Raw genomic sequence first — 24214 nt, forward strand, 5'->3', positions numbered from 1 at the left:
CAAAAAAACAACAACACTTGACTCAACGAGTTTTTCAATTTAAATGATTATATAAAATTATTGCCGCTAACAGAATGCTATATGTATGGGGCAACAATACAACAATCTCAGCTCTGTAGATATTGTTGCGAAGAGACAGAATCAATAGATAATTTATTCTGGTATTGCCCTGATGTAGCTAGTTTCTGGTCATAGGTTCAGGAATGGTTAGAAAATCACATGCACTTAAAATGAACCTTACAAATAGCAGTGTTGAGCGATCTGGAAAACCATAGTCAGTCAATAAATAATATAATACTATATAATATATACTATATAATAATATATAATATAAAATAATACTATATAATATATACTATATAATAATATAATATATAATAATACTATATTATAATATATAATATAATATATAATAATATATAATATAATATATAATAATACTATATAATATATACTATATAATAATATATAATAATACTATATAATATATACTATATAATATATAATAATATATAATATAATATATAATAATACTATATAATAATATATAATATAATATATAATAATACTATATAATATATACTATATAATAATATATAATAATACTATATAATATATACTATATAACAATATATAATAATACTATATAATATATACTATATAATAATATATAATAATACTATATAATATATACTATATAATAATATATAATATAATATATAATAATACTATATAATATATACTATATAATAATATATAATATATAATAATACGCGCAGGAAAGGTTTTCGTCTTCAGCTCACAGTATGTGGATACTATACGATTAGAAAGATTCAAACATTGAGTAAAACATCACAGCTCAATAAAAAAAAATATATGGCACAGGCAAATGTGTGTATACATGTATATGTATGTATGTGTAGTAAAAAAAACTGTGGAAAAAATTAAGGGAAGAAGAGGGTGGTGGAGGTTGCTGCATTTTTTGACAAAGATTTACAGCCCAGTCAGATCAGGGGTGTATTCATTAGTCACCCACAGTAGCACAGCGTTTTGAAAACAAAATAGTTGTTGCAAATAGTTGGATTTTTTAAATATTTTCGACAAATTCAGGTAGGTCCCTACCCTGTTTTGGGGGGGGGGGGGGGGAGCATTCAGGGTAATCCTAAACATTGAATAGGCGTGTTGATCTAGGAGTAGGTCTCCCCAGTCCAAATGATTCCAATTATTATTCTTATATTCAATGTTTTTACACAACAATGTGTCTCCATAACATTTGTACAGTTATTTTTGTATTTGGTACCCCAACACTGTTACTATCTATTCTACCATTAGGTTGGTACCCTAACACTGTAACTATCTATTCTACCATTAGGTTGGTACCCTAACACTGTAACTATCTATGCTACCATTAGGTTGATACCCCGACACTGTTACTATCTATTCTACCATTAGGTTGATACCCCAACACTGTAACTATCTATTCTACCATTAGGTTGATACCCCAACACTGTAACTATCTATTCTACCATTAGGTTGGTACCCTAACATTGATCTGAAGCTGTGAACAAAGACATTGGTCCAGCTCCCCAAGAAGGTTGATCATCCTGGAACACGAATCAGTTCCTTTTCTCAACACCATGTCGATGATGTCACGTGCCTTCTCTGCCCTCTCAGCGATCACCTTCACTGACTCCATTTCCTCCTGGTTGATGACTGTGTGTTGCAGGAGTCTTTCCAGAAGACCATCCAGGACAGGTCTTGACACTCGTTTCACAAACTCCGTCCGTACAGAACGCAGCTGCTGCTCTGCAGAACCAGTCAGACTGCTCTCAGCCGGACGCCCTGCCCCCAACACAGCACCTGAGAGAGTCAGGTTACAAAATAACGACATTTGTTCATTCACATTTCAGTCATATAGAAACAGACTTCATTCAAAGTGACCTACAATAAAAGCCTAAATTATATTGTTGAATATTTGCATTGAGAACCTATTCTCGAACAATAACGACCTGCATCAATGAACACATCACACCACTACTGTTTCAATCATATTCGGTTCCACAGACATAGACAAAGAGGCTGGGGCATTCAGAACCAGGCTAATCTACATCAGGTCCTGGAGGAGATGTCATTGGGGCATTCAGAACCAGGCTAATCTACATCAGGTCCTGGAGGAGATGTCATTGGGGCATTCAGAATCAGGATAATCTACATCAGGTCCTGGAGGAGATGCCATTGGGGTATTCAGAACCAAGCTAATCTACATCAAGTCCTGGAGGAGATGTCATTGGGGTATTCAGAACCAGGCTAATCTACATTAAAGTCCTGGAGGAGATGTCATTAGGGCATTCAGAACCAGGCTAATCTACATCAAGTCCTGGAGGAGATGTCATTGTTCTTGAAGACAGTCTTTTATAATCAGGACTAGTCCATGTCCTACAGTAAACCATGTTGACTGACCCTCAAGTCATTGGTTTGTATCTCTCATGTTTACTTACTAGTTGAATGGGTGTCAGTGATGTATTGATCTGAAAGAAACAGAAATAGGTTATATCACTCTAAACAGCATCGGTCAGAAAATAACAGTTATGATTGAAATATTCTCCTACCTGCTTGTAGCATATCTCTCCACGCTGTCTTCTCATCATCCCCGATTAACTCCATCTCAATGTCCACCCCTGTGTTTCCCATTATCATCTTACAACAGCTTGGTGTGGTGTCTGCAGGTAACAGCTGAATCTTCTGTAGGAGGCCATATGGTGCAACGATTGAGACAACAGAGGGAAATAGAATGATATTCCAGTTATTCACATTGTCATGACTGGCTGAGGATCCAAGGCCTCAGATCAGCTTGGCAAATGGCTGACAGATAGCCAGACCTCTTTCCCAGAGGAAGGCCGGGTTTTGACACCTTAACACCCGGTCATGAATTAGTCAGGGGGGAAATCTCCCGCTCTTCAGGAATACCTTTGTCCTCCAGGAAACTTTTCCCGCCAAAACTATAAAAACTTCATTAACAAACAAAGGAATATCTTTATCTTTGTCGAAAAAGAGTGACTATTGGAACAATATTTTAATGATAGAAATGTGAGGAATGGTCGGTGGGGGGGGGATCTAAAGAATAATCATGTCATATTGTTTATTATTTTGTGATGTCAATAAAAACTTCATTATCTTTCACACTGTCAGGTTTACATCCTTTACGTTGTGTAGGAAATATGAAGAACAATGAAACTATTTTTTGTTAAGATAGGAATGTTATATTAGTTTTCTAAGGAGATCATAGTTTTTCGTGTCCGTTGCACATAAAACTAAGCGACGCCCCCAAATGACGTCAGAAGAGTGTGTCATTGTGATGGAAACGCCCCTTTCTGGCCAGAGAGCTTAAAAGGACTGACTAAGAATTAACATATGGGACCAGCAGACGGACAGCGTGAGCTGAACGTTCCCGAAAATGGTTGGAAACTCTGAAAAAATCAACACGAGGTGAGAAGATAAACCTCCACTACGAGTCCAGAAACATTCAGTCTGCAGCTGTAACATGTGGTCCTAGAACTTTGACTAAAAGACACGAGGTGGGAAGGAAGAAATCCCATCTCAGACAATCACTGGTGCATCTCAGTCTGCTCTATTTGAACCCTCCACTACCAGAGAAGTTCTACAACTAAAAAGGACATTGTGACCTCTGGTGGACAAGCTGAGCCTTACACCGAAGCGTGAACTACAACGACCCCGACCCTATAGAGTTAATTGGTTAAAACAGAGATACGACAAACAAAGACATCTACACCTAAATATATACATTGCATTACATTGCTTGGGGTGCTACGTACTCTGATTACTGTGAGCGTAGTTTCCAAATGTATCCAAGTGTTGACTCTCTTTTGTCTCTCCCTCTATCTTTCTCCATCCCTTTTCCTTTCCATTGTGTAAAAAGCCGTCATATCGTTTCAGTCCACTAGGGATTTTCATCTCATGTAAGTGTATTCTGTGTTATTATTTAGTTAGTTAGTAAAATAAATTAAATTAAATAAATTGGTGAATGATCAGAAAGGGTTCTTGCAGATTCAAGAGGTCTGCAACGTTCAGAATGAGACTGATATGAGGTAATGATTGATAAGTGACTTATCGAGAGACATATATCTTCTTGAGTTTAATTCAGGAGATGGTAACTCTAAACATCTTCCGTGGTGCCCCAATTTCCTAATGAGTTAATTGCTACATGATTCATCTTCTATTTTTAGAAATGTTTTAATCGGGTAACAAATAAACATAGTTGATTCAATAAATAACAGTCATCACATTAATGATGATGTCACGCCATGACATATACAAAATGACAGATTCATGTCCTCAGCCTGCTAAAACTGTACCTCTGGATTGATGGAGGTGGAGAGGGGATTCTTGAGTGCAAACCAATTGTTCAGCTTTAAGGACCCGTTTGGACTTGACAGGAGAAATTCAGAATATCCTTGGGACAGCTGATTTTTCTCCCGGTCCTGAACAGCCTACAAAATGAGCAATGTAGTAGTCAGTCAGAAGAATTCACACAATTTGCAGCTAACTGAGATAAATGTTGCTCATAGTTTCTATTGTATTACACATTTTAATGTTAGTGCCTCACCTCTTTCTGACTGGAGTTTCTGAGGAGCAGGTACAGCCTTGAAATTACTGTTGACCTTTTTACTGCCAAATAGAGGATCACGTCACAGTGGACATCTACGTTCCAACAGGCGATTTTGTTCAGTACAACAGAGACCGATGAGGACTTGGGATGGAGAATCTTAGCATGGAATCTGGTGACCTCATGCACTTCCTCTAAAGACACTCCATGTTCCTCTACATGAAGAATCTTCATCTCATTCCTCAGGGAAGGTTTGGTCCCTGAACAACACAATACAAAGGAGACAGAAAGACAAATATTGTATTATTCATCCAGCTAAAACACAAAAGAATATGCAGTACCAGATCACAGTAAACTCAAACTCCCAGAATAATGAATTCATTAATTCAGGAAGTGAAACTCAGTTACATAGAAATAGTATTCAGAAAGACATTTCCATGTGGTTTTACCTAAACAGACAAAGTGTGGCAGATGAACTTCCTCCAGTTCACCTAACTCCATGGTGATGTCCAGCAATGGACCACCTTGTGTGTACCGCATGTCTTTCAGAAGTTGACTGTAGGGTTCCCAGTTCCTGAGGTGATACTTCAGAATGACATCTCTCTCACACAGCCAGCGGAGCCCAGACACTGTGCACTCATAACTCCCTTTGGGTGTCCTGTGTCTGAGAGCAACAACAAGATATGGTAGAGAGGGTCAATGGTCAAATGGAGAGGTTGGATTAGAAGACTATTCCCAAAGGTAATGGGGAAATACACTAGCAAGTGGAATGAAATGTTAAAAGTAGTTATTTTACCTGAACATTGTCCCTCTCTGGACAGTGGAAGTCAAGGGTTCAATCTGAAGCCAGTGTGTGGAGTCCTGAACAAGGACAAGCATGTCAGTAATACATATGGGGCGTTCTTTGGTATCTTTGGTATTTTTCTCCGGTAAAGACAATAACGATTCTCCGTCTTCAATTTTATAATTTATTTACGTATTAGGGTACCTAAAGTTTGATTATAAACCTTGTTTGACTTGTTTGGATAAGAATATTAGTAACGTTTGGGATTCGTTTTTGTATGCATTTTGATGGAGGGAAACTGGGTGGATTATTGACTGAAGCGCGCCAGCTAAACTGAGTTTTTATGGATATAAAGAAGGACATTATTGAACAAAAGGACCATTTGTGATGTAACTGGGACCTTTTGGAGTGCCAACAGAAGAAGATCATCGAAGGCATTTTTATATCGCTATTTCTGACTTTCACCTGCCTGGTTGAAATATGTTTTTCATGTGTTTGTATGCGGGGCACTGTCCTCAGATAATCGCATGGTGTGCTTTCGCCGTAAAGCCTTTTTTGAAATCTGACACAGCTGCTGGATTAACAAGAAGTTAAGCTTTATTTTGATGTATTACACTTGTGATTTTATGATTTTTTATGTTAAATATTTATAATTCTGTAGTTTGAATTTCGCGCTCTGAAATTTCACCGGCTGTTGGCCAGGTGGGACACTACCGTTTTAAACAGTCTAATGACAAAATATGACAACAGGTAAAATCCTGCATGCCTCCAAGCAGAACACAGGACTGTCTATATCCCAGTATGAATGTTTGGTCAGTACACAACCTGGCTTTGAGACTGTGTTTATATTACTAAAGCAGAACACAGGACTGTCTATATCCCAGCATGAATGGTTGGTCAGTACACAACCTGGCTTTGAGACTGTGCCTGACTCCTGCGGGTATGTAAAAGTAAGAATTGACCATATGACTTACCTCAACATGGTCACAAGTCTTACAGCTCTGAGGAATCCCTGAAGTCAAAAGTAGTTATTTAAAATGGACAATCTCATGTGATAATGAATTAATAATGATTAAGTAGACTTGTAATAAAAATGAATAAGTGAGCAAAAGTCTCGTTAAATCAAATTGTATCTGCATTGAATACAACACCTGTTCAGGTGTAGTAGACCTTACTGTGAAATGCTTACTTACAAGCCCTGAAACCAACAGTGCAGTTTAAGGAAAATAGAGTTTAGTATATTTAGTCAATATTTTCTTCAGTAAAAAATAAAGTAACATAACAATAACGAGGCACGGTACAGGTTAGTCAAGGTCACTTGTGCATGTAGGGGTAAAGTGACTATGCATAGACGATGAATAGAGAGTAGCAGCAATGTAAAAATAAACAGGGGGGGGGTCAAAGTAAATAGTCCGGGTGGCAATTTGATTAATTGTTCAGCAGTCTTATAGCTTGGGAGTAGAAGCTGTTAAGGAGCCTTTTGGACCTAGACTTGGTGCTCCGGTACTGCTTGCCGTGCGGTAGCAGAGAGAAGAGTCTATGACTTGGGTGACTTGAGTCTAAACATTTTTGGGGCCTTCCTCTGACACCGCCTGGTATAGAGGTCCTGGATGGCAGGAAACTTGGCCCCAGTGATGTACTGGGCCGTACGCACAACCCTCTGTAGTGCCTTATGGTCAGACACCGAGCAGTTGCCATATCAGGCGGTGATGCAACCGATCAGGATGCTCGATGGTGCAGCTGTAAAACTTTTTGAGGATCTGAAGACCCACGCCAAATCGTTTCAGTCTCCTGAGGGGGAAAAGGTGTTGTCGTGCCCTCTTCACAACTGTCTTGGTGTGTTTGGACCATGATAGTTTGTTGGTGATGTGGACACCAAGGAACTTGAAGCTCTCAACCTGCTCCATTACAGCCCTGTCGATGAGAATGGAGGCGTGCTCGGTCCTCTTTTTCCTGTAGTCCACAATCATCTCCTTTGTCTTGATCACGTTGAGGGAGAGGTTGTTGGCCTGGCACCACACTGACAGGTCTTTGACCTCCTCCTTTATAGGCTGTCTCATCGTTGTCTCAGATCAGGCCTACCACTGTTGTATCGTCAGCAAACTTAATAATGGTGTTGGAGTTGTGCTTGGCCACGCAGTCGTGGGTGAACAGGGAGTACAGGAGGGGAATAAGCACGCACCCCTTAGGGGGACCGGTGTTGAGGATCAGCGGGTTGGATGTGTTGTTGTCTACCCTCACCACCTGCGGGAGGCCGTCAGGAAGTCCAGCATCCAGTTGTGGAGGGAGGCGTTTAGTCCCAGGGTCCGTAACTTAGTGATGAGCTTTGAGGGCACTATGGTATTGAACGCTGAGCTGTAGTCAATGAATAGCATTCTCACATAGGTTTTCCTTTTGTCCAGGTGGGAAAAGGCAGTGTGGAGTGCAATAGAGATTGCATCATCTGTGGATCTGCTGGGGCGGTATGCAGACTGGAGTGGGTCTAGGGTTTCTGGGATAATGGTGTTGATGTGAGCCATGACCAGCCTTTCAAAGCACTTCATGGATACCGACATGAATGCTAAGGGGCAGTAGTCATTTAGGCAGGTTACTTTCACCTTCTTGGGCACAGGGACAATGGTGGTCTGCTTGAAACATGTGGGTATTACAGACTCGGTCAGGGAGAGGTTGAAAATGGCAGTGCAGACATTTGCCATTTGGTCTGCACATGCTGAGTAGACACTCTGGTAATTCGTCTGGCACCGCGGCCTTGTGAATGTTGACCTGTTTAAAGGTCTTGCTCATGTCGGCTACGGAGAGCGTGATCACACAGTCATCCGGAACAGTTGGTGCTCTCATGCATGCTTCAGTGTTGCTTGCCTCGAACTGGGCAGCTCGCAGCTGGGTTTCCCTTTGTAGTCCGTAAGAGTTTGCAAGCCCTGTCACATACGACGAACGTCAGAGCCGGTGTAGTAGGATTCAATCTTAGTCCTGTATTGAGGCTTTGCCTGTTTGATGGTTAGTCTGAGGCCATAGCGGGATTTCTTATAAGCTTCCCGGGTTAGTGTCCTGCTCCTTGAAAGCGGCAGCTCTAGCCTTTAGCTCGGTGCGGATGTTGCCTGTAATCCATGGCTTCTGGTTGGGGTATGTACGAACAGTCACTGTGGGGATGACGTCCTCAATGCACTTATTGATAAAGCCAGTGACTGATGTGGTGTAGTACTCAACGCCATTGGATGAAACACGAAACATATTAGCATACAATAATCTGACATTAGTGTCACATTAATTAATGTTTGTGGAAGCAGGAAACAACATCGTTCTGGTCCATGTTTTGTAGATGTTGGGGGTCTGATTTCTGGTAGATTCTAGGATGAGAGCTTAAAGGTAGAGTCAGCTAAATGATGATGTACGAGCAGCACCACAGATATTGCGATGAGCAAGATGCCCCACTTCTCTCTCACACAGTCACACACAGTATCTGCCCATGTGCAAGTGTTCTCTTCACTCTCTTACAGAATGTTTGTCACGGGACCAAAACAGCAGAGAAGTTTAGCCTTGCTCTCCAATGTTCTTAGTTGTTGGAGAAATTGACCCACTATGCTGTTTACTTTGTGTATCTACGTCATATCGCTGACTCTACCTTTAAGTCATAATCATGATTGTGTTCCTTGCCTGGGATTCAAGTATAATGAACGCTTTAAAACTATTTTCATTTTAAAACAATTAAAATCAGTTAACACTCACATTTCTCAGGTCCAGGCTTGATACAACTCTCTCCATCATGGTCTCTGGTGTCCTCAGGTCCAGGCTTGACACAACTCTCTCCACCATGGTCTCTGGTGTCCTCAGGTCCAGGCTTGATACAACTCTCTCCACCATGGTCTCTGGTGTCCTCAGGTCCAGGCTTGATACAACTCTCTCCACCATGGTCTCTGGTGTCCTCCGGTCCAGGCTTGGTCCAACTCTCTCCACCATGGTCTCTGGTGTCCTCAGGTCCAGACTTGACACAACATTCGCCACCATGGTCTCTGGTGTTTGTAAAGCAAAAAGATAGACTGTGAATAAACTAAATACAACTTATAAAGGCTTTATATAGTATACATAGTCATAAGAACTATAAAGGGTGTATAAAGGGTGACAGAACAGCTCCCTATGTAGGGTGCATTGCCTAAATGTGACATAACCCACTATGTCACCTTCCATAAAGTCAATACTGATGGTGACATTACAGGTGACATGCTTATCTTGATGAAAGCCCCTAGAGATGTGAAGTCACCAGGTATCATGAGTTACATTCCCCCCTAGAGATGAAGTCACAGACTTCAACTTCTCAACACAGAATAGGACTTCCTGTTTCTTTGTTAACCGCTCAACACAGAATAGGACTTCCTGTTTCTTTGTTAACCGCTCAACACAGAATAGGACTTCCTGTTTCTTTGTTAACCGCTCAACACAGAATAGGACTTCCTGTTTCTTTGTTATTTAGAGAATATATCCTTTCTAATATTTTATTTAGCTATTTTCAATTTCATTCTATAAAATATAAAATAATGCCAACGGAATTCTAAACAAATCTTGTCTGCTAAATGAACTAGTGTAGCCCACAGCCATATGGCACAGTCAGATCAGGACCTAACATAACGACAACTCAGAGTATGTTATTCTGTTCTTCTGAAATAGACTACATTATCTTCATATCATGTTTCTTCAGACCTGTCTAAAATAAATAATGGATTTATTGTGATGGTGTAGGCTATATTACATGGATTTATTGTGATGGTGTAGGGTATATTACATGGATTTATTGTGATGGTGTAGACTATATTACATGGATTTATTGTGATGGTGTAGACTATATTACATGGATTTATTGTGATGGTGTAGGTAGACTATATTACATGGATTTATTGTGATGGTGTAGACTATATTACATGGATTTATTGTGATGGTGTAGACTATATTACATGGATTTATTGTGATGGTGTAGACTATATTACATGGATTTATTGTGATGGTGTAGACTATATTATATGGATTTATTGTGATGGTGTAGACTATATTACATGGATTTATTGTGATGGTGTAGGTAGACTATATTACATGGATTTATTGTGATGGTGTAGGTAGACTATATTACATGGATTTATTGTGATGGTGTAGGTAGACTATATTACATGGATTTATTGTGATGGTGTAGACTATATTACATGGATTTATTGTGATGGTGTAGGCTATATTACATGGATTTATTGTGATGGTGTAGGTAGACTATATTACATGGATTTATTGTGATGGTGTAGACTATATTACATGGATTTATTGTGAAGGTGTAGACTATATTACATGGATTTATTGTGAAGGTGTAGGTAGACTATATTACATGGATTTATTGTGATGGTGTAGGTAGACTATATTACATGGATTTATTGTGATGGTGTAGACTATATTACATGGATTTATTGTGATGGTGTAGACTATATTACATGGATTTATTGTGATGGTGTAGGTAGACTATATTACATGGATTTATTGTGATGGTGTAGACTATATTACATGGATTTATTGTGGAGGTGTAGACTATATTACATGGATTTATTGTGATAGTGTAGACTATATTACATGGATTTATTGTGATGGTGTAGACTATATTACATGGATTTATTGTGATGGTGTAGGTAGACTATATTACATGGATTTATTGTGATGGTGTAGACTATATTACATGGATTTATTGTGATGGTGTAGACTATATTACATGGATTTATTGTGATGGTGTAGACTATATTACATGGATTTATTGTGATGGTGTAGACTATATTACATGGATTTATTGTGATGGTGTAGACTATATTACATGGATTTATTGTGATGGTGTAGGTAGACTATATTACATGGATTTATTGTGATGGTGTAGACTATATTACATGGATTTATTGTGATGGTGTAGGTAAACTATATTACATGTATTTATTGTGATGGTGTAGACTATATTACATGGATTTATTGTGATGGTGTAGACTATATTACATGGATTTATTGTGATGGTGTAGACTATATTACATGGATTTATTGTGATGGTGTAGACTATATTACATGGATTTATTGTGAAGGTGTAGGTAGACTATATTACATGGATTTATTGTGATGGTGTAGGTAGACTATATTACATGGATGTATTGTGATGGTGTAGACTATATTACATGGATTTATTGTGGAGGTGTAGACTATATTACATGGATTTATTGTGATGGTGTAGACTATATTACATGGATTTATTGTGATGGTGTAGACTATATTACATGGATTTATTGTGATGGTGTAGACTATATTACATGGATTTATTATGATGGTGTAGACTATATTACATGGATTTATTGTGATGGTGTAGACTATATTACATGGATTTATTGTGATGGTGTAGGTAGACTATATTACATGGATTTATTGTGATGGTGTAGACTATATTACATGGATTTATTGTGATGGTGTAGGTAAACTATATTACATGTATTTATTGTGATGGTGTAGGTAGACTATATTACATGGATTTATTGTGATGGTGTAGACTATATTACATGGATTTATTGTGATGGTGTAGACTATATTACATGGATTTATTGTGAAGGTGTAGGTAGACTATATTACATGGATTTATTGTGAAGGTGTAGGTAGACTATATTACATGGATTTATTGTGATGGTGTAGACTATATTACATGGATTTATTGTGATGGTGTGGGTAGACTATATTACATGGATTTATTGTGATGGTGTAGACTATATTACATGGATTTATTGTGATGGTGTAGGTAAACTATATTACATGTATTTATTGTGATGGTGTAGGTAGACTATATTACATGGATTTATTGTGATGGTGTAGACTATATTACATGGATTTATTGTGATGGTGTAGACTATATTACATGGATTTATTGTGAAGGTGTAGGTAGACTATATTACATGGATTTATTGTGAAGGTGTAGGTAGACTATATTACATGGATTTATTGTGATGGTGTAGACTATATTACATGGATTTATTGTGATGGTGTGGGTAGACTATATTACATGGATTTATTGTGATGGTGTAGACTATATTACATGGATTTATTGTGATGGTGTAGGTAGTCTATATTACATGGATTTATTGTGATGGTGTAGGTAGTCTATATTACATGGATTTATTGTGATGGTGTAGGTAGACTATATTACATGGATTTATTGTGATGGTGTGGGTAGACTATATTACATGGATTTATTGTGATGGTGTAGACTATATTACATGGATTTATTGTGATGGTGTAGGTAGTCTATATTACATGGATTTATTGTGATGGTGTAGGTAGACTATATTACATGGATTTATTGTGATGGTGTGGGTAGACTATATTACATGGATGTATTGTGATGGTGTAGGTAGACTATATTACATGGATTTATTGTGATGGTGTAGACTATATTACATGGATTTATTGTGATGGTGTAGGTAGACTATATTACATGGATTTATTGTGATGGTGTAGGTAGACTATATTACATGGATTTATTGTGAAGGTGTAGGTAGACTATATTACATGGATTTATTGTGATGGTGTGGACTATATTACATGGATTTATTGTGATGGTGTAGGTAGACTATATTACATGGATTTATTGTGATGGTGTGGACTATATTACATGGATTTATTGTGATGGTGTGGGTAGACTATATTACATGGATTTATTGTGATGGTGTAGACTATATTACATGGATTTATTGTGATGGTGTAGACTATATTACATGGATTTATTGTGATGGTGTAGACTATATTACATGGATTTATTGTGATGGTGTAGACTATATTACATGGATTTATTGTGATGGTGTAGGTAGACTATATTACATGGATTTATTGTGAAGGTGTAGACTATATTACATGGATTTATTGTGATGGTGTAGACTATATTACATGGATTTATTGTGATGGTGTAGGTAGACTATATTACATGGATTTATTGTGATGGTGTAGGTAGTCTATATTACATGGATTTATTGTGATGGTGTAGGTAGACTATATTACATGGATTTATTGTGATGGTGTAGGTAGTCTATATTACATGGATGTATTGTGATGGTGTAGGTAGACTATATTACATGGATTTATTGTGATGGTGTAGGTAGTCTATATTACATGGATTTATTGAGATGGTGTAGACTATATTACATGGATTTATTGTGATGGTGTAGACTATATTACATGGATTTATTGTGATGGTGTAGGTAGACTATATTACATGGATTTATTGTGATGGTGTAGGTAGTCTATATTACATGGATTTATTGTGATGGTGTAGACTATATCACATGGATTTATTGTGATGGTGTAGACTATATTACATGGATTTATTGAACTCTTACCTCTTACTGGTGTCTTGAGGCAAACTATTTTTAGAGGCATTGGCCCTCTCTTCTCTCTCAGAATACCTCCTCTTAGAGGCAGTGCCTCTCTCCTCGCTCTCCCCAGACAGACTCATTTTAGAGGCAGTGGTCCCTCTCTCTCTCCCCAGATGTGACTCGTTTTAGAGGCAGTGGTCTCTCTCTCTCTCTCTCTCCCCAGATGTGACTCGTTTTAGAGGCAGTGGTCTCCCTCTCTCTCTCTCTCTCTCCCCAGAGAAACTTGTTTTCAAAGTAAGTCACAGCTCGCTCAGCTACAACATGAAAGAAGAGATTAACAGTCAATATTTCTGAACATTGTTGGAAGTACCATTAACAATGACAAGACTTTAACCGTCCATGGTCACAGAGTTCACACAACGACGTCACCTGCTAAATTAAATTACCTTCATAACAGCATTTGTCAGGTAAAATGTAACAATCAGGGGTTGGAACTGACATCATTTTTAAATTGTTTAGTTCTGAACAGAACCATCATTGTTTTGGTTCCGTTCCACTGTTTAGACCAGCAGAATGTAGTCCTGAACAGAACCTTATTGTTTTGGTTCCGTTCCACTGTTTAGACCAGCAGAATGTAGTTCTGAACAGAACCTTATTGTTTTGGTTCCGTTCCACTGTTTAGACCAGCAGAATGTAGTCCTGAACAGAACCTTATTGTTTTGGTTCCGTTCCACTGTTTAGACCAGCAGAATGTAGTCCTGAACAGAACCATCATTGTTTTGGTTCCGTTCCACTGTTTAGACCAGCAGAATGTAGTCCTGAACAGAACCTTATTGTTTTGGTTCCGTTCCACTGTTTAGACCAGCAGAATGTAGTCCTGAACAGAACCATCATTGTTTTGGTTCCGTTCCACTGTTTAGACCAGCAGAATGTAGTTCTGAACAGAACCTTATTGTTTTGGTTCCGTTCCACTGTTTAGACCAGCAGAATGTAGTCCTGAACAGAACCTTATTGTTTTGGTTCCGTTCCACTGTTTAGACCAGCAGAACGTAGTTCTGAACAGAACCTTATTGTTTTGGTTCCGTTCCACTGTTTAGACCAGCAGAATGTAGTCCTGAACAGAACCTTATTGTTTTGGTTCCGTTCCACTGTTTAGACCAGCAGAACGTAGTTCTGAACAGAACCTTATTGTTTTGGTTCCGTTCCACTGTTTAGACCAGCAGAATGTAGTCCTGAACAGAACCTTATTGTTTTGGTTCCGTTCCACTGTTTAGACCCAGCAGAATGTAGTCCTGAACAGAACCTTATTGTTTTGGTTCCGTTCCACTGTTTAGACCAGCAGAATGTAGTCCTGAACAGAACCTTATTGTTTTGGTTCCGTTCCACTGTTTAGACCCAGCAGAATGTAGTTCTGAACCGATTCAAACCAACAAAAATGTATTGTATATATATCGTTCCTTTTTTAAACCTCTGAAAATCTATTTTTATTGTATTTATCTCTACATTAAATAACTAATTCGTGCTGACAGAGCAGCTTGCTAAGGAGCGGGCAAGATATTTAAATGCATTTGGACTGTAAGGGCGCAAGTCATATCGATTGCGTATCGATTGCGCAACCAGGGGTGGAAAGACCTTGGATCATTGTTACTCTAACTTCCGCGACGCATATAAGGCCCTGCCCCGCCCCCCTTTCGGAAAAGCTGACCACGACTCCATTTTGTTGATCCCTGCCTACAGACAGAAACTAAAACAAGAGGCTCCCACGCTGAGGTCTGTCCAACGCTGGTCCGACCAAGCTGACTCCACACTCCAAGACTGCTTCCATCACGTGGACTGGGAGATGTTTCGTATTGCGTCTGATAACAACATTGACGAATACGCTGATTCGGTGTGCGAGTTCATTAGAACGTGCGTTGAAGATGTCGTTCCCATAGCAACGATTAAAACATTCCCTAACCAGAAACCGTGGATTGATGGCAGCATTCGTGTGAAACTGAAAGCGCGAACCACGGCTTTTAATCAGGGCAAGGTGTCTGGTAACATGACCGAATACAAACAGTGCAGCTATTCCCTCCGCAAGGCTATCAAACAAGCTAAGCGCCAGTACAGAGACAAAGTAGAATCTCAATTCAACGGCTCAGACACAAGCGGCATGTGGCAGGGTCTACAGTCAATCACGGACTACAGGAAGAAATCCAGCCCAGTCACGGAACAGGATGTCTTGCTCCCAGGCAGACTAAATAACTTTTTTGCCCGCTTTGAGGACAATACAGTGCCACTGACACGGCCTGCAACGAAAACATGCGGTCTCTCCTTCACTGCAGCCGAGGTGAGTAAGACATTTAAACGTGTTAACCCTCGCAAGGCTGCAGGCCCAGACGGCATCCCCAGCCGCGCCCTCAGAGCATGCGCAGACCAGCTGGCCGGTGTGTTTACGGACATATTCAATCAATCCCTATACCAGTCTGCTGTTCCCACATGCTTCAAGAGGGCCACCATTGTTCCTGTTCCCAAGAAAGCTAAGGTAACTGAGCTAAACGACTACCGCCCCGTAGCACTCACATCCGTCATCATGAAGTGCTTTGAGAGACTAGTCAAGGACCATATCACCTCCACCCTACCTGACACCCTAGACCCACTCCAATTTGCTTACCGCCCAAATAGGTCCACAGACGATGCAATCTCAACCACACTGCACACTGCCCTAACCCATCTGGACAAGAGGAATACCTATGTGAGAATGATCAAGCTCGAGACCCTGGGTCTCGACCCCGCCCTGTGCAACTGGGTACTGGACTTCCTGACGGGCCGCCCCCAGGTGGTGAGGGTAGGCAACAACATCTCCTCCCCGCTGATCCTCAACACTGGGGCCCCACAAGGGTGCGTTCTGAGCCCTCTCCTGTACTCCCTGTTCACCCACGACTGCGTGGCCACGCACGCCTCCAACTCAATCATCAAGTTTGCGGACGACACAACAGTGGTAGGCTTGATTACCAACAACGACGAGACAGCCTACAGGGAGGAGGTGAGGGCCCTCGGAGTGTGGTGTCAGGAAAATAACCTCACACTCAACGTCAACAAAACTAAGGAGATGATTGTGGACTTCAGGAAACAGCAGAGGGAACACCCCCCTATCCACATCGATGGAACAGTAGTGGAGAGGGTAGCAAGTTTTAAGTTCCTCGGCATACACATCACAGACAAACTGAATTGGTCCACTCACACAGACAGCATCGTGAAGAAGGCGCAGCAGCGCCTCTTCAACCTCAGGAGGCTGAAGAAATTTGGCTTGTCACCAAAAGCACTCACAAACTTCTACAGATGCACAATCGAGAGCATCCTGGCGGGCTGTATCACCGCCTGGTATGGCAACTGCACCGCCCTCAACCGTAAGGCTCTCCAGAGGGTAGTGAGGTCTGCACAACGCATCACCGGGGGCAAACTACCTGCCCTCCAGGACACCTACACCACCCGATGTCACAGGAAGGCCATAAAGATCATCAAGGACATCAACCACCCGAGCCACTGCCTGTTCACCCCGCTATCATCCAGAAGGCGAGGTCAGTACAGGTGCATCAAAGCTGGGACTGAGAGACTGAAAAACAGCTTCTATCTCAAGGCCATCAGACTGTTAAACAGCCACCACTAACACTGAGTGGCTGCTGCCAACACACTGACACTGACTCAACTCCAGCCACTTTAATAATGGGAATTGATGGGAAATGATGTAAATATATCACTAGCCACTTTAAACAATGCTACCTTATATAATGTTACTTACCCTACATTATTCATCTCATATGCATACGTATATACTGTACTCTATATCATCGACTGTATCCTTATGTAATACATGTATCACTAGCCACTTTAAACTATGCCACTTTGTTTACATACTCATCTCATTTGTACATACTGTACTCGATACCATCTACTGTATCTTGCCTATGCTGCTCTGTACCATCACTCATTCATATATCCTTATGTACATATTCTTTATCCCCTTACACTGTGTACAAGACAGTAGTTTTGGAATTGTTAGTTAGATTACTTGTTATTATTACTGCATTGTCGGAACTAGAAGCACAAGCATTTCGCTACACTCGCATTAACATCTGCTAACCATGTGTATGTGACAAATAAATTTGATTTGATTTGAAGTCGAGACTGACATTTAGCGTGTGGGGGAAAGAGTGAGAGGAGGCTGGCGGAGGAGGCGGGGGCTTGAAGCGCTGGCCATCTTGTCACACTATTTATAAAAAAGCAATATATTCATATGGTTTTTGAACACTATTTATTTGCAAACACAACTGGTAATAGCCATATTCCCACTTGGTTATGAATGCAGCATAATGCCCGATGTCCATGAGGTTTTATTTTGCGGGATGTCTAGCCCCACACATGCGCTTCGCTTCTCAACTCGCTAAAAGCCAGCTAGTTGGGGTCTGTGTGTGTACTTCCATTTGTACCACCGCACAGTAAAGCAACGCACATGTTCACAGCCTAGTGCGGCATCCCCAGCGTAGCTAAAGACGAATGGTGCGTTTGCTGACAATCATTTTTATTTTACCAAGCAAGTCAGTTAAGAACAAATTCTTATTTTCAATGACGGCCTAGGATCAGTGGGTTAACTGCCTGTTCAGGAGCAGAATGACAGATTTGTACCTTGTCAGCTCGGGGATTTGAACTTGCAACCTTCCGGTTACTAGTCCAACGCTCTAACCGCACCAATCATTGAACACATCAGCTCACGTTAAAACGGACCACCGCCTTTCTGATCTGTGAAACCAGAACGCTCCCAATCTTAAACTTTTAACGTCATTTAGCCCGACATTATATTTTAATGTTTAACTATCGGTAGTTCATTTTCCTTTAGTTGCATGTCACTTTTACTTGCTCGACTTCATTAGGAATCAAATATAGGAATCAGCATAAGCCTAAAACGGGGTGGGTATAATTTGTGGAACTTTCCAACAGGAATCTGTTCCAAAAACTTCGTAAATAACAAGGTTTCCAACAAACAACGCATACAGAGTCGTATTGCGGCCAAATAAGATACCGGGTAGGGAGTGGGCTATTTCATTAAGTGTTTAACTCACCACGTTTATTCCGAAAAAAATGTCTGTCCTCACTCTGGTAGCCTATGGACAAACATTAAGAATAAACTACGTGGTGAGTTGATGCCTATTCGTTAGCAAGGTTAATTGATCGTGCTACATTGTTGCGTTATTTGTTGGCAACGAAGTTTTTGGAACGTATTCCTTTTGGAACGTTCCACAAATTATACCCACCCCCCCTTAAAACGATCATTATTGAAAGTTGAAATCAGTATTGTGATAACTTTCCAATTCTGCGGATGTTTTACCACCTAAAACACCTTTCTCTTGAATAGTCTTAACGTATCTATATTAAATTGTAAAAGAACGGTACAGTACAAACCTTAGAAACATTTTTATTCGACTGATTCGTGTCCATTTCTTCCTCTACTTCCGTATAAATGTATTTCCTGTTTCAACACAGTGGGCGGGTTCAACAGGTATAGGTTTATAGTATAGGTTTATATTTATGTCATGTAAAGGCTTAATACACTTAATGCAAGTATTCAGCCCATAAATTCATATTCTTTCTGGTAAGAATGTTTTTTATTTTATTTCATGATATCATTTGATATCAGCTGATGTACGAAGGGCTATATAAATACATTTGATTTGATCATTTAGTGATGTTTTGCAGTGCTACCAGAAGAGGGCAGTGTGAGAACAACAATGTTTGGCAGAAAATACAATAGACGGTCACATCTGTGTTGTTATGGTCAATCAATCAAACAATCAATCAATTAGACTTATTTATAAAGACCTTTTTACATCAGCCGATATCTCAAAGTGCTGTACAGAAACCCAGCCTAAATCCCCAAACAGCAAGCAATGCAGGTGTAGAAGCACGGTGGCTAGGAAAAACTCCCTAGAAAGGCAGGAACCTAGGAAGAAACCTAGAGAGGAACCAGGCTATGTGGGGTGGCCAGTCCTCTTCTGGCTGTGCCGGGTGGAGATTAGAAACCTAGAGAGGAACCAGGCCCTGAGAGGTGGGCCAGTCCTCTTCTGGCTGTGCCAGGTGGAGATTAGAAACCTAGAGAGGAACCAGGCTATGAGGGGTGGCCAGTCCTCTTCTGGCTGTGCCAGGTGGAGATTAGAAACCTAGAGAGGAACCAGGCTCTGAGGGGTGGACCAGTCCTCTTCTGGCTGTGCCGGGTGGAGATTAGAAACCTAGAGAGGAACCAGGCTATGAGGGGTGGCCAGTCCTCTTCTGGCTGTGCCGGGTGGAGATTAGAAACCTAGAGAGGAACCAGGCTCTGAGAGGTGGCCAGTCCTCTTCTGGCTGTGCCGGGTGGAGATTAAAAACCTAGAGAGGAACCAGGCTCTGAGGGGTGGGCCAGTCCTCTTCTGGCTGTGCCGGGTGGAGATAAGAGTACATGGCCAAGATGTTCAAACATTCATAGATGCCCAGCAGGTAAAAGTGACATTGAACTAATCACACTTATCAACGATAGACTGACACACACATAAATACATTCCTTTCCTTGTCCTGTCATTTATTGAAAATGTATTTGACAGAGATACTTCACATCAATCATCATTTCTGTAAATGTGACAGATTTATGTGACATGTGAATGTGTAAATGTGACAGATTTAGCCAGCTAGCTAGTTTAACTGTAGTCCCTGGGTAGGTCAGATAACAGTCTGGACGGTGGTTATACAGAGAGATCCTTGATGAAAACCTGCCCCAGAGCACTCAGACCACAGACTGGGGTGAAGGTTCACCTTCCAACAGAACAATGACTGTAAGTGTAACCGATGTGAAATGGCTAGCTAGTTAGCGGGGTGCGCGCTAATATCGTTTCAGATTGGTGATGTCACTCGCTCTGAGACCTTGATGTAGTTGTTCCCCTTGCTCTGCAAGGGCTTTTGTAGAGCGATGGGTGATGATGCTTCGTGGGTGTCAGTTGTTGATGTGTGCAGAGGGTTGCTGGTTCGAGCACAGGTAGGGGCGAGGAGAGGGACGGAAGCTATACTGTCACAGAAGCACACGGCTTAGACAACACAGAAGTGGCTCCGGGAACAAGTCTTTGAATGTCCTTCAGTGTCGCAGCCAGAGCCTGGACTTGAACCCGATCGAACATCTCTGGAGAGACCTGAAAATAGCTGTGTAGCGACGCTCCTCATCCAACCTGACAGAGCTTGAGAGGATCTGCAGAGAAGAATGGGAGAAACTCCCCCAAATACAGGTGTGCCAAGCTTGTAGCGTCATACCCAAGAAGACACAAGGCTGTAATCGCTGCCAAAGGTGCTTCAACAAAGTACTGAGTAAAGGGTCTGAATACTAGTTTTTAGTTTCTTTATAAATTTGTATAAATCTCTGAAGACCTGTTTTTGTGATGTCATTATGGGGTATTGTGATGTCATTATGGGGTATTGTGATGTCATTATGGGGTATTGTGATGTCATTATGGGGTTATTGTGATGTCATTATGGGGTATTGTGATGTCATTATGGGGTATTGTGATGTCATTATGGGGTTATTGTGTGTAGATTGATGAGAGGAGAAAAATGATTGAATCCATTTTAGAACAAGGCTGTAACGTAACAAAATGTGGAAAAAGTCAAAGGGGTCTGAATACTTTTGCTAAGGTGCTGTAACTCTCATGTTTACTTACTGGTTGAATGGGTTTCAGTGACGCATTCATCTGAAAGAAACAACAACTAGATTATATCACACTAAGTAGCATCTGTCATATCTGTCATTAGTGTTGAACAGGAACACCAAGGCTGTCATTAGTGTTGAACAGGAACACCAAGGCTGTCATCAGTGTTGAACAGGAACACCAAGGCTGTCATTAGTGTTGAACAGGAACACCAAGGCTGTCATCAGTGTTGAACAGGAACACCAAGGCTGTCATTAGTGTTGAACAGGAACACCAAGGCTGTCATTAGTGTTGAACAGGAACACCAAGGCTGTCATTAGTGTTGAACAGGAACACCAAGGCTGTCATTAGTGTTGAACAGGAACACCAAGGCTGTCATTAGTGTTGAACAGGAACACCAAGGCTGTCATTAGTGTTGAACAGGAACACCAAGGCTGTCATTAGTGTTGAACAGGAACACCAAGGCTGTCATTAGTGTTGAACAAGAACACCAATGCTGTCATTAGTGTTGAACAGGAACACCAAGGCTGTCATTAGTGTTGAACAGGAACACCAAGGCTGTCATTAGTGTTGAACAGGAACACCAAGGCTGTCATTAGTGTTGAACAGGAACACCAAGGCTGTCATTAGTGTTGAACAGGAACACCAAGGCTGTCATTAGTGTTGAACAGGAACACCAAGGCTGTCATCAGTGTTGAACAGGAACACCAAGGCTGTCATGTGTACTGTAACAACTGTGTAGTCTATACTTTGGACCCTAGCCAGGGGCACATCTCAAACATAATTTACAGGTGAAGCATTTGTGTTAAGTGAGTCCGCCAGATCAGAGGCAGTAGGGATGACCAGGGATGTTTTCTGTTTAGTGAGTCCTCCAGATCAGAGGCAGTAGGGACGACCAGGGATGTTCTCTGTTTAGTGAGTCCTCCAGATCAGAGGCAGTAGGGATGACCAGGGATGTTCTCTGTTTAGTGAGTCCTCCAGATCAGAGGCAGTAGGGATGACCAGGGATGTTCTCTGTTTAGTGAGTCCTCCAGATCAGAGGCAGTAGGGATGACCAGGGATGTTCTCTTGATAAGTGTGTGAATTAGACCATTTTCCTGTCCTGTTGTAATGCCACAAGTACATTTTGGGTGTCAGGAAAAATGTATGGAGTAAAAAGTACATTATTTTCTTTAGTAATGTAGTGAAGTAAAAGTTGTCAAAAATATAGTTAAAGTAAAGATACCCCCCCCCCAAAAAACGGCATTAGTACTTCTAAGGATTTTTACACCACTGAGCATAACCTACAGACAACAAACACAATGTGCATTATCGATGGCATTTTGAACACAGAGACACCGTGACGAGATCCATCACCTCATGTTTCACACTGATAATGCACAGCCCCATGTCACAAGGATCTGGACAGAATTCCGGGAAGCTGAAAACGTCCCCAGTTCTTCCATGGCCCGCGTACTCACCAGACATGTCACCCATCGAGCATGTTTGGGATGCTCTGGATCGACGTGTACCACAGATTTTGTTCCATTTCATATAGATTAGGGGTCTAAATGAATTTATTTAAATTGACTGATTTCCTCATATGAACTGTGTATGAACGGTGTGGCTGGTAGCCTAGTGGTTAGTGTGTGTTGGGTCAGTAATCGAAAGGTTGCTCGGTCGAATCCCAAGCGGACAAGTACCCTGAACAAGGCAGTTAAACCCACTGTTCCACGTTAGGCCATCATTGTAAATACGACTTTGTTTTTAAATGACTTGCCTAGTTAAATAAAAGTTTCAATTAGATTAAAAAAATATATATTTGTAAGTTTCTACTACATGTAACCGGTATGAAATGGCTAGCTAGTTAGCGGGTGGTGCACGCTAAACAGCGTTTCAAAATCAGTGACGTCCCTCGCTCCGAGACCTTGAAGTTGTTGCTCCGCCCGCGGCGTTTGTGGAGCGATGGGTAACGGGTGCTTCGAACGGTGGTTGTTGTCGATGTGTGCAGAGGCCAAGGTTGGGGCGAGGAGGAGAGAGGACCGGAAACTAAAACTGTTACAAGTTTCAGAGCGAGTGACGTCACCGATTGAAACGCTATTAGCGCACCGCCCAGCTAACTAGCTAGCCATTTCATACCCGTTACACGCAGGCTTCCATTCACATTCATCAGATTCATTCAAGTAAGTAAAAATGTACATTCTATTTAGCAAAACCATGATTAAAAATAAATAATTATATTCTTGATTTGATTGAGTGATGTTTTGCAGTGCTACCAGCAGAGGGCAGTGTGACAAAAACAATCAGGTTCGGCAGAAGGACTCTATAGACGTTTCTTATCTGTGGTAATAACATGGTAGAATGTAACCAATAATGATTTGGAAAATAGTTTTTTTTAAAACAGACTAATTATACATTTATAGCACGATGTACATTAATGAAAATATAAGTTTACGGAAAGAGACTGCATTTTAATACAAATTGTTTATTATTATTATACATTATTGATCCATCCCTGGGTAGGAGAGAGACGGGGAAGAGAGAAACCGGGGTGGGAGAGAGGGAGATGGGAGGAGGGAGATGGGGAGAGAGAAACCGGGGTGGGAGGGAGGGAGATGGGGGGAGAAAGGAGGGAGATGGGGAGAGAGAAACCGGGGTGGGAGAGAGGGAGACGGGGGGGGAGAGAGGGAGACGGGGGGGAGAGAGGAGAGAGATGGGGAGAGAGAAACCGGGGTGGGAGAGAGGAAGACGGGGGGAGAGAGAGACGGGG

General features: G+C 40.9%; 2 protein-coding genes across 3 annotated transcripts in view; both read right to left on the minus strand.

Annotated features, from left to right (window-relative positions):
• Positions 1-22941, minus strand: part of LOC139375508 (protein NLRC3-like) — a 41433-nt gene extending 18492 nt beyond the window's left edge. Inside the window, 5 exon segments of the mRNA XM_071117340.1 lie at positions 6063-6099; positions 10028-10053; positions 13790-13924; positions 13926-14079; positions 22926-22941. Of these exon segments, the coding sequence (XP_070973441.1) occupies positions 6063-6099; positions 10028-10053; positions 13790-13924; positions 13926-14079; positions 22926-22941 (368 nt within the window).
• On the minus strand, positions 960-9418 carry LOC139374603 (NACHT, LRR and PYD domains-containing protein 1 homolog). Of its 2 annotated transcripts, XM_071115628.1 has the most exons (10): positions 9112-9418; positions 6383-6420; positions 5421-5485; positions 5074-5288; positions 4625-4884; positions 4374-4508; positions 2610-2742; positions 2499-2528; positions 1501-1860; positions 960-1381 (listed from the first exon to the last, which is right to left on the minus strand). In XM_071115628.1, the coding sequence occupies exons 3-9, from the start codon at positions 5426-5428 to the stop codon at positions 1529-1531; spliced, it is 1113 nt and encodes a 370-aa protein (XP_070971729.1). In that variant the 5' UTR covers positions 5429-5485; positions 6383-6420; positions 9112-9418; the 3' UTR covers positions 960-1381; positions 1501-1528. The 2 variants fall into 2 exon arrangements, with proteins under 2 accessions (XP_070971729.1, XP_070971728.1); XM_071115627.1 differs by lacking the exon at positions 960-1381 and having other exon boundaries at positions 1464-1860; positions 9135-9313.
• Positions 22942-24214: the final 1273 nt, after the last annotated feature.

This window comes from Oncorhynchus clarkii, chromosome 19, assembly GCF_045791955.1.
Source record: "Oncorhynchus clarkii lewisi isolate Uvic-CL-2024 chromosome 19, UVic_Ocla_1.0, whole genome shotgun sequence".
In the NCBI taxonomy this organism is placed as follows: domain Eukaryota; kingdom Metazoa; phylum Chordata; class Actinopteri; order Salmoniformes; family Salmonidae; genus Oncorhynchus; species Oncorhynchus clarkii.

Bases quoted from the DNA above. Each gene is read 5' to 3' on its own strand.
- LOC139374603 (XM_071115628.1), bottom strand. The intron at 4,885-5,073 runs GTAAAACCACAT...TGTGTTGTTCAG, and splicing joins GCCACACTTTGTCTGTTTAG to GGACCAAACCTTCCCTGAGG. The intron at 4,509-4,624 runs GTGAGGCACTAA...CTCATTTTGTAG, and splicing joins GAAACTCCAGTCAGAAAGAG to GCTGTTCAGGACCGGGAGAA.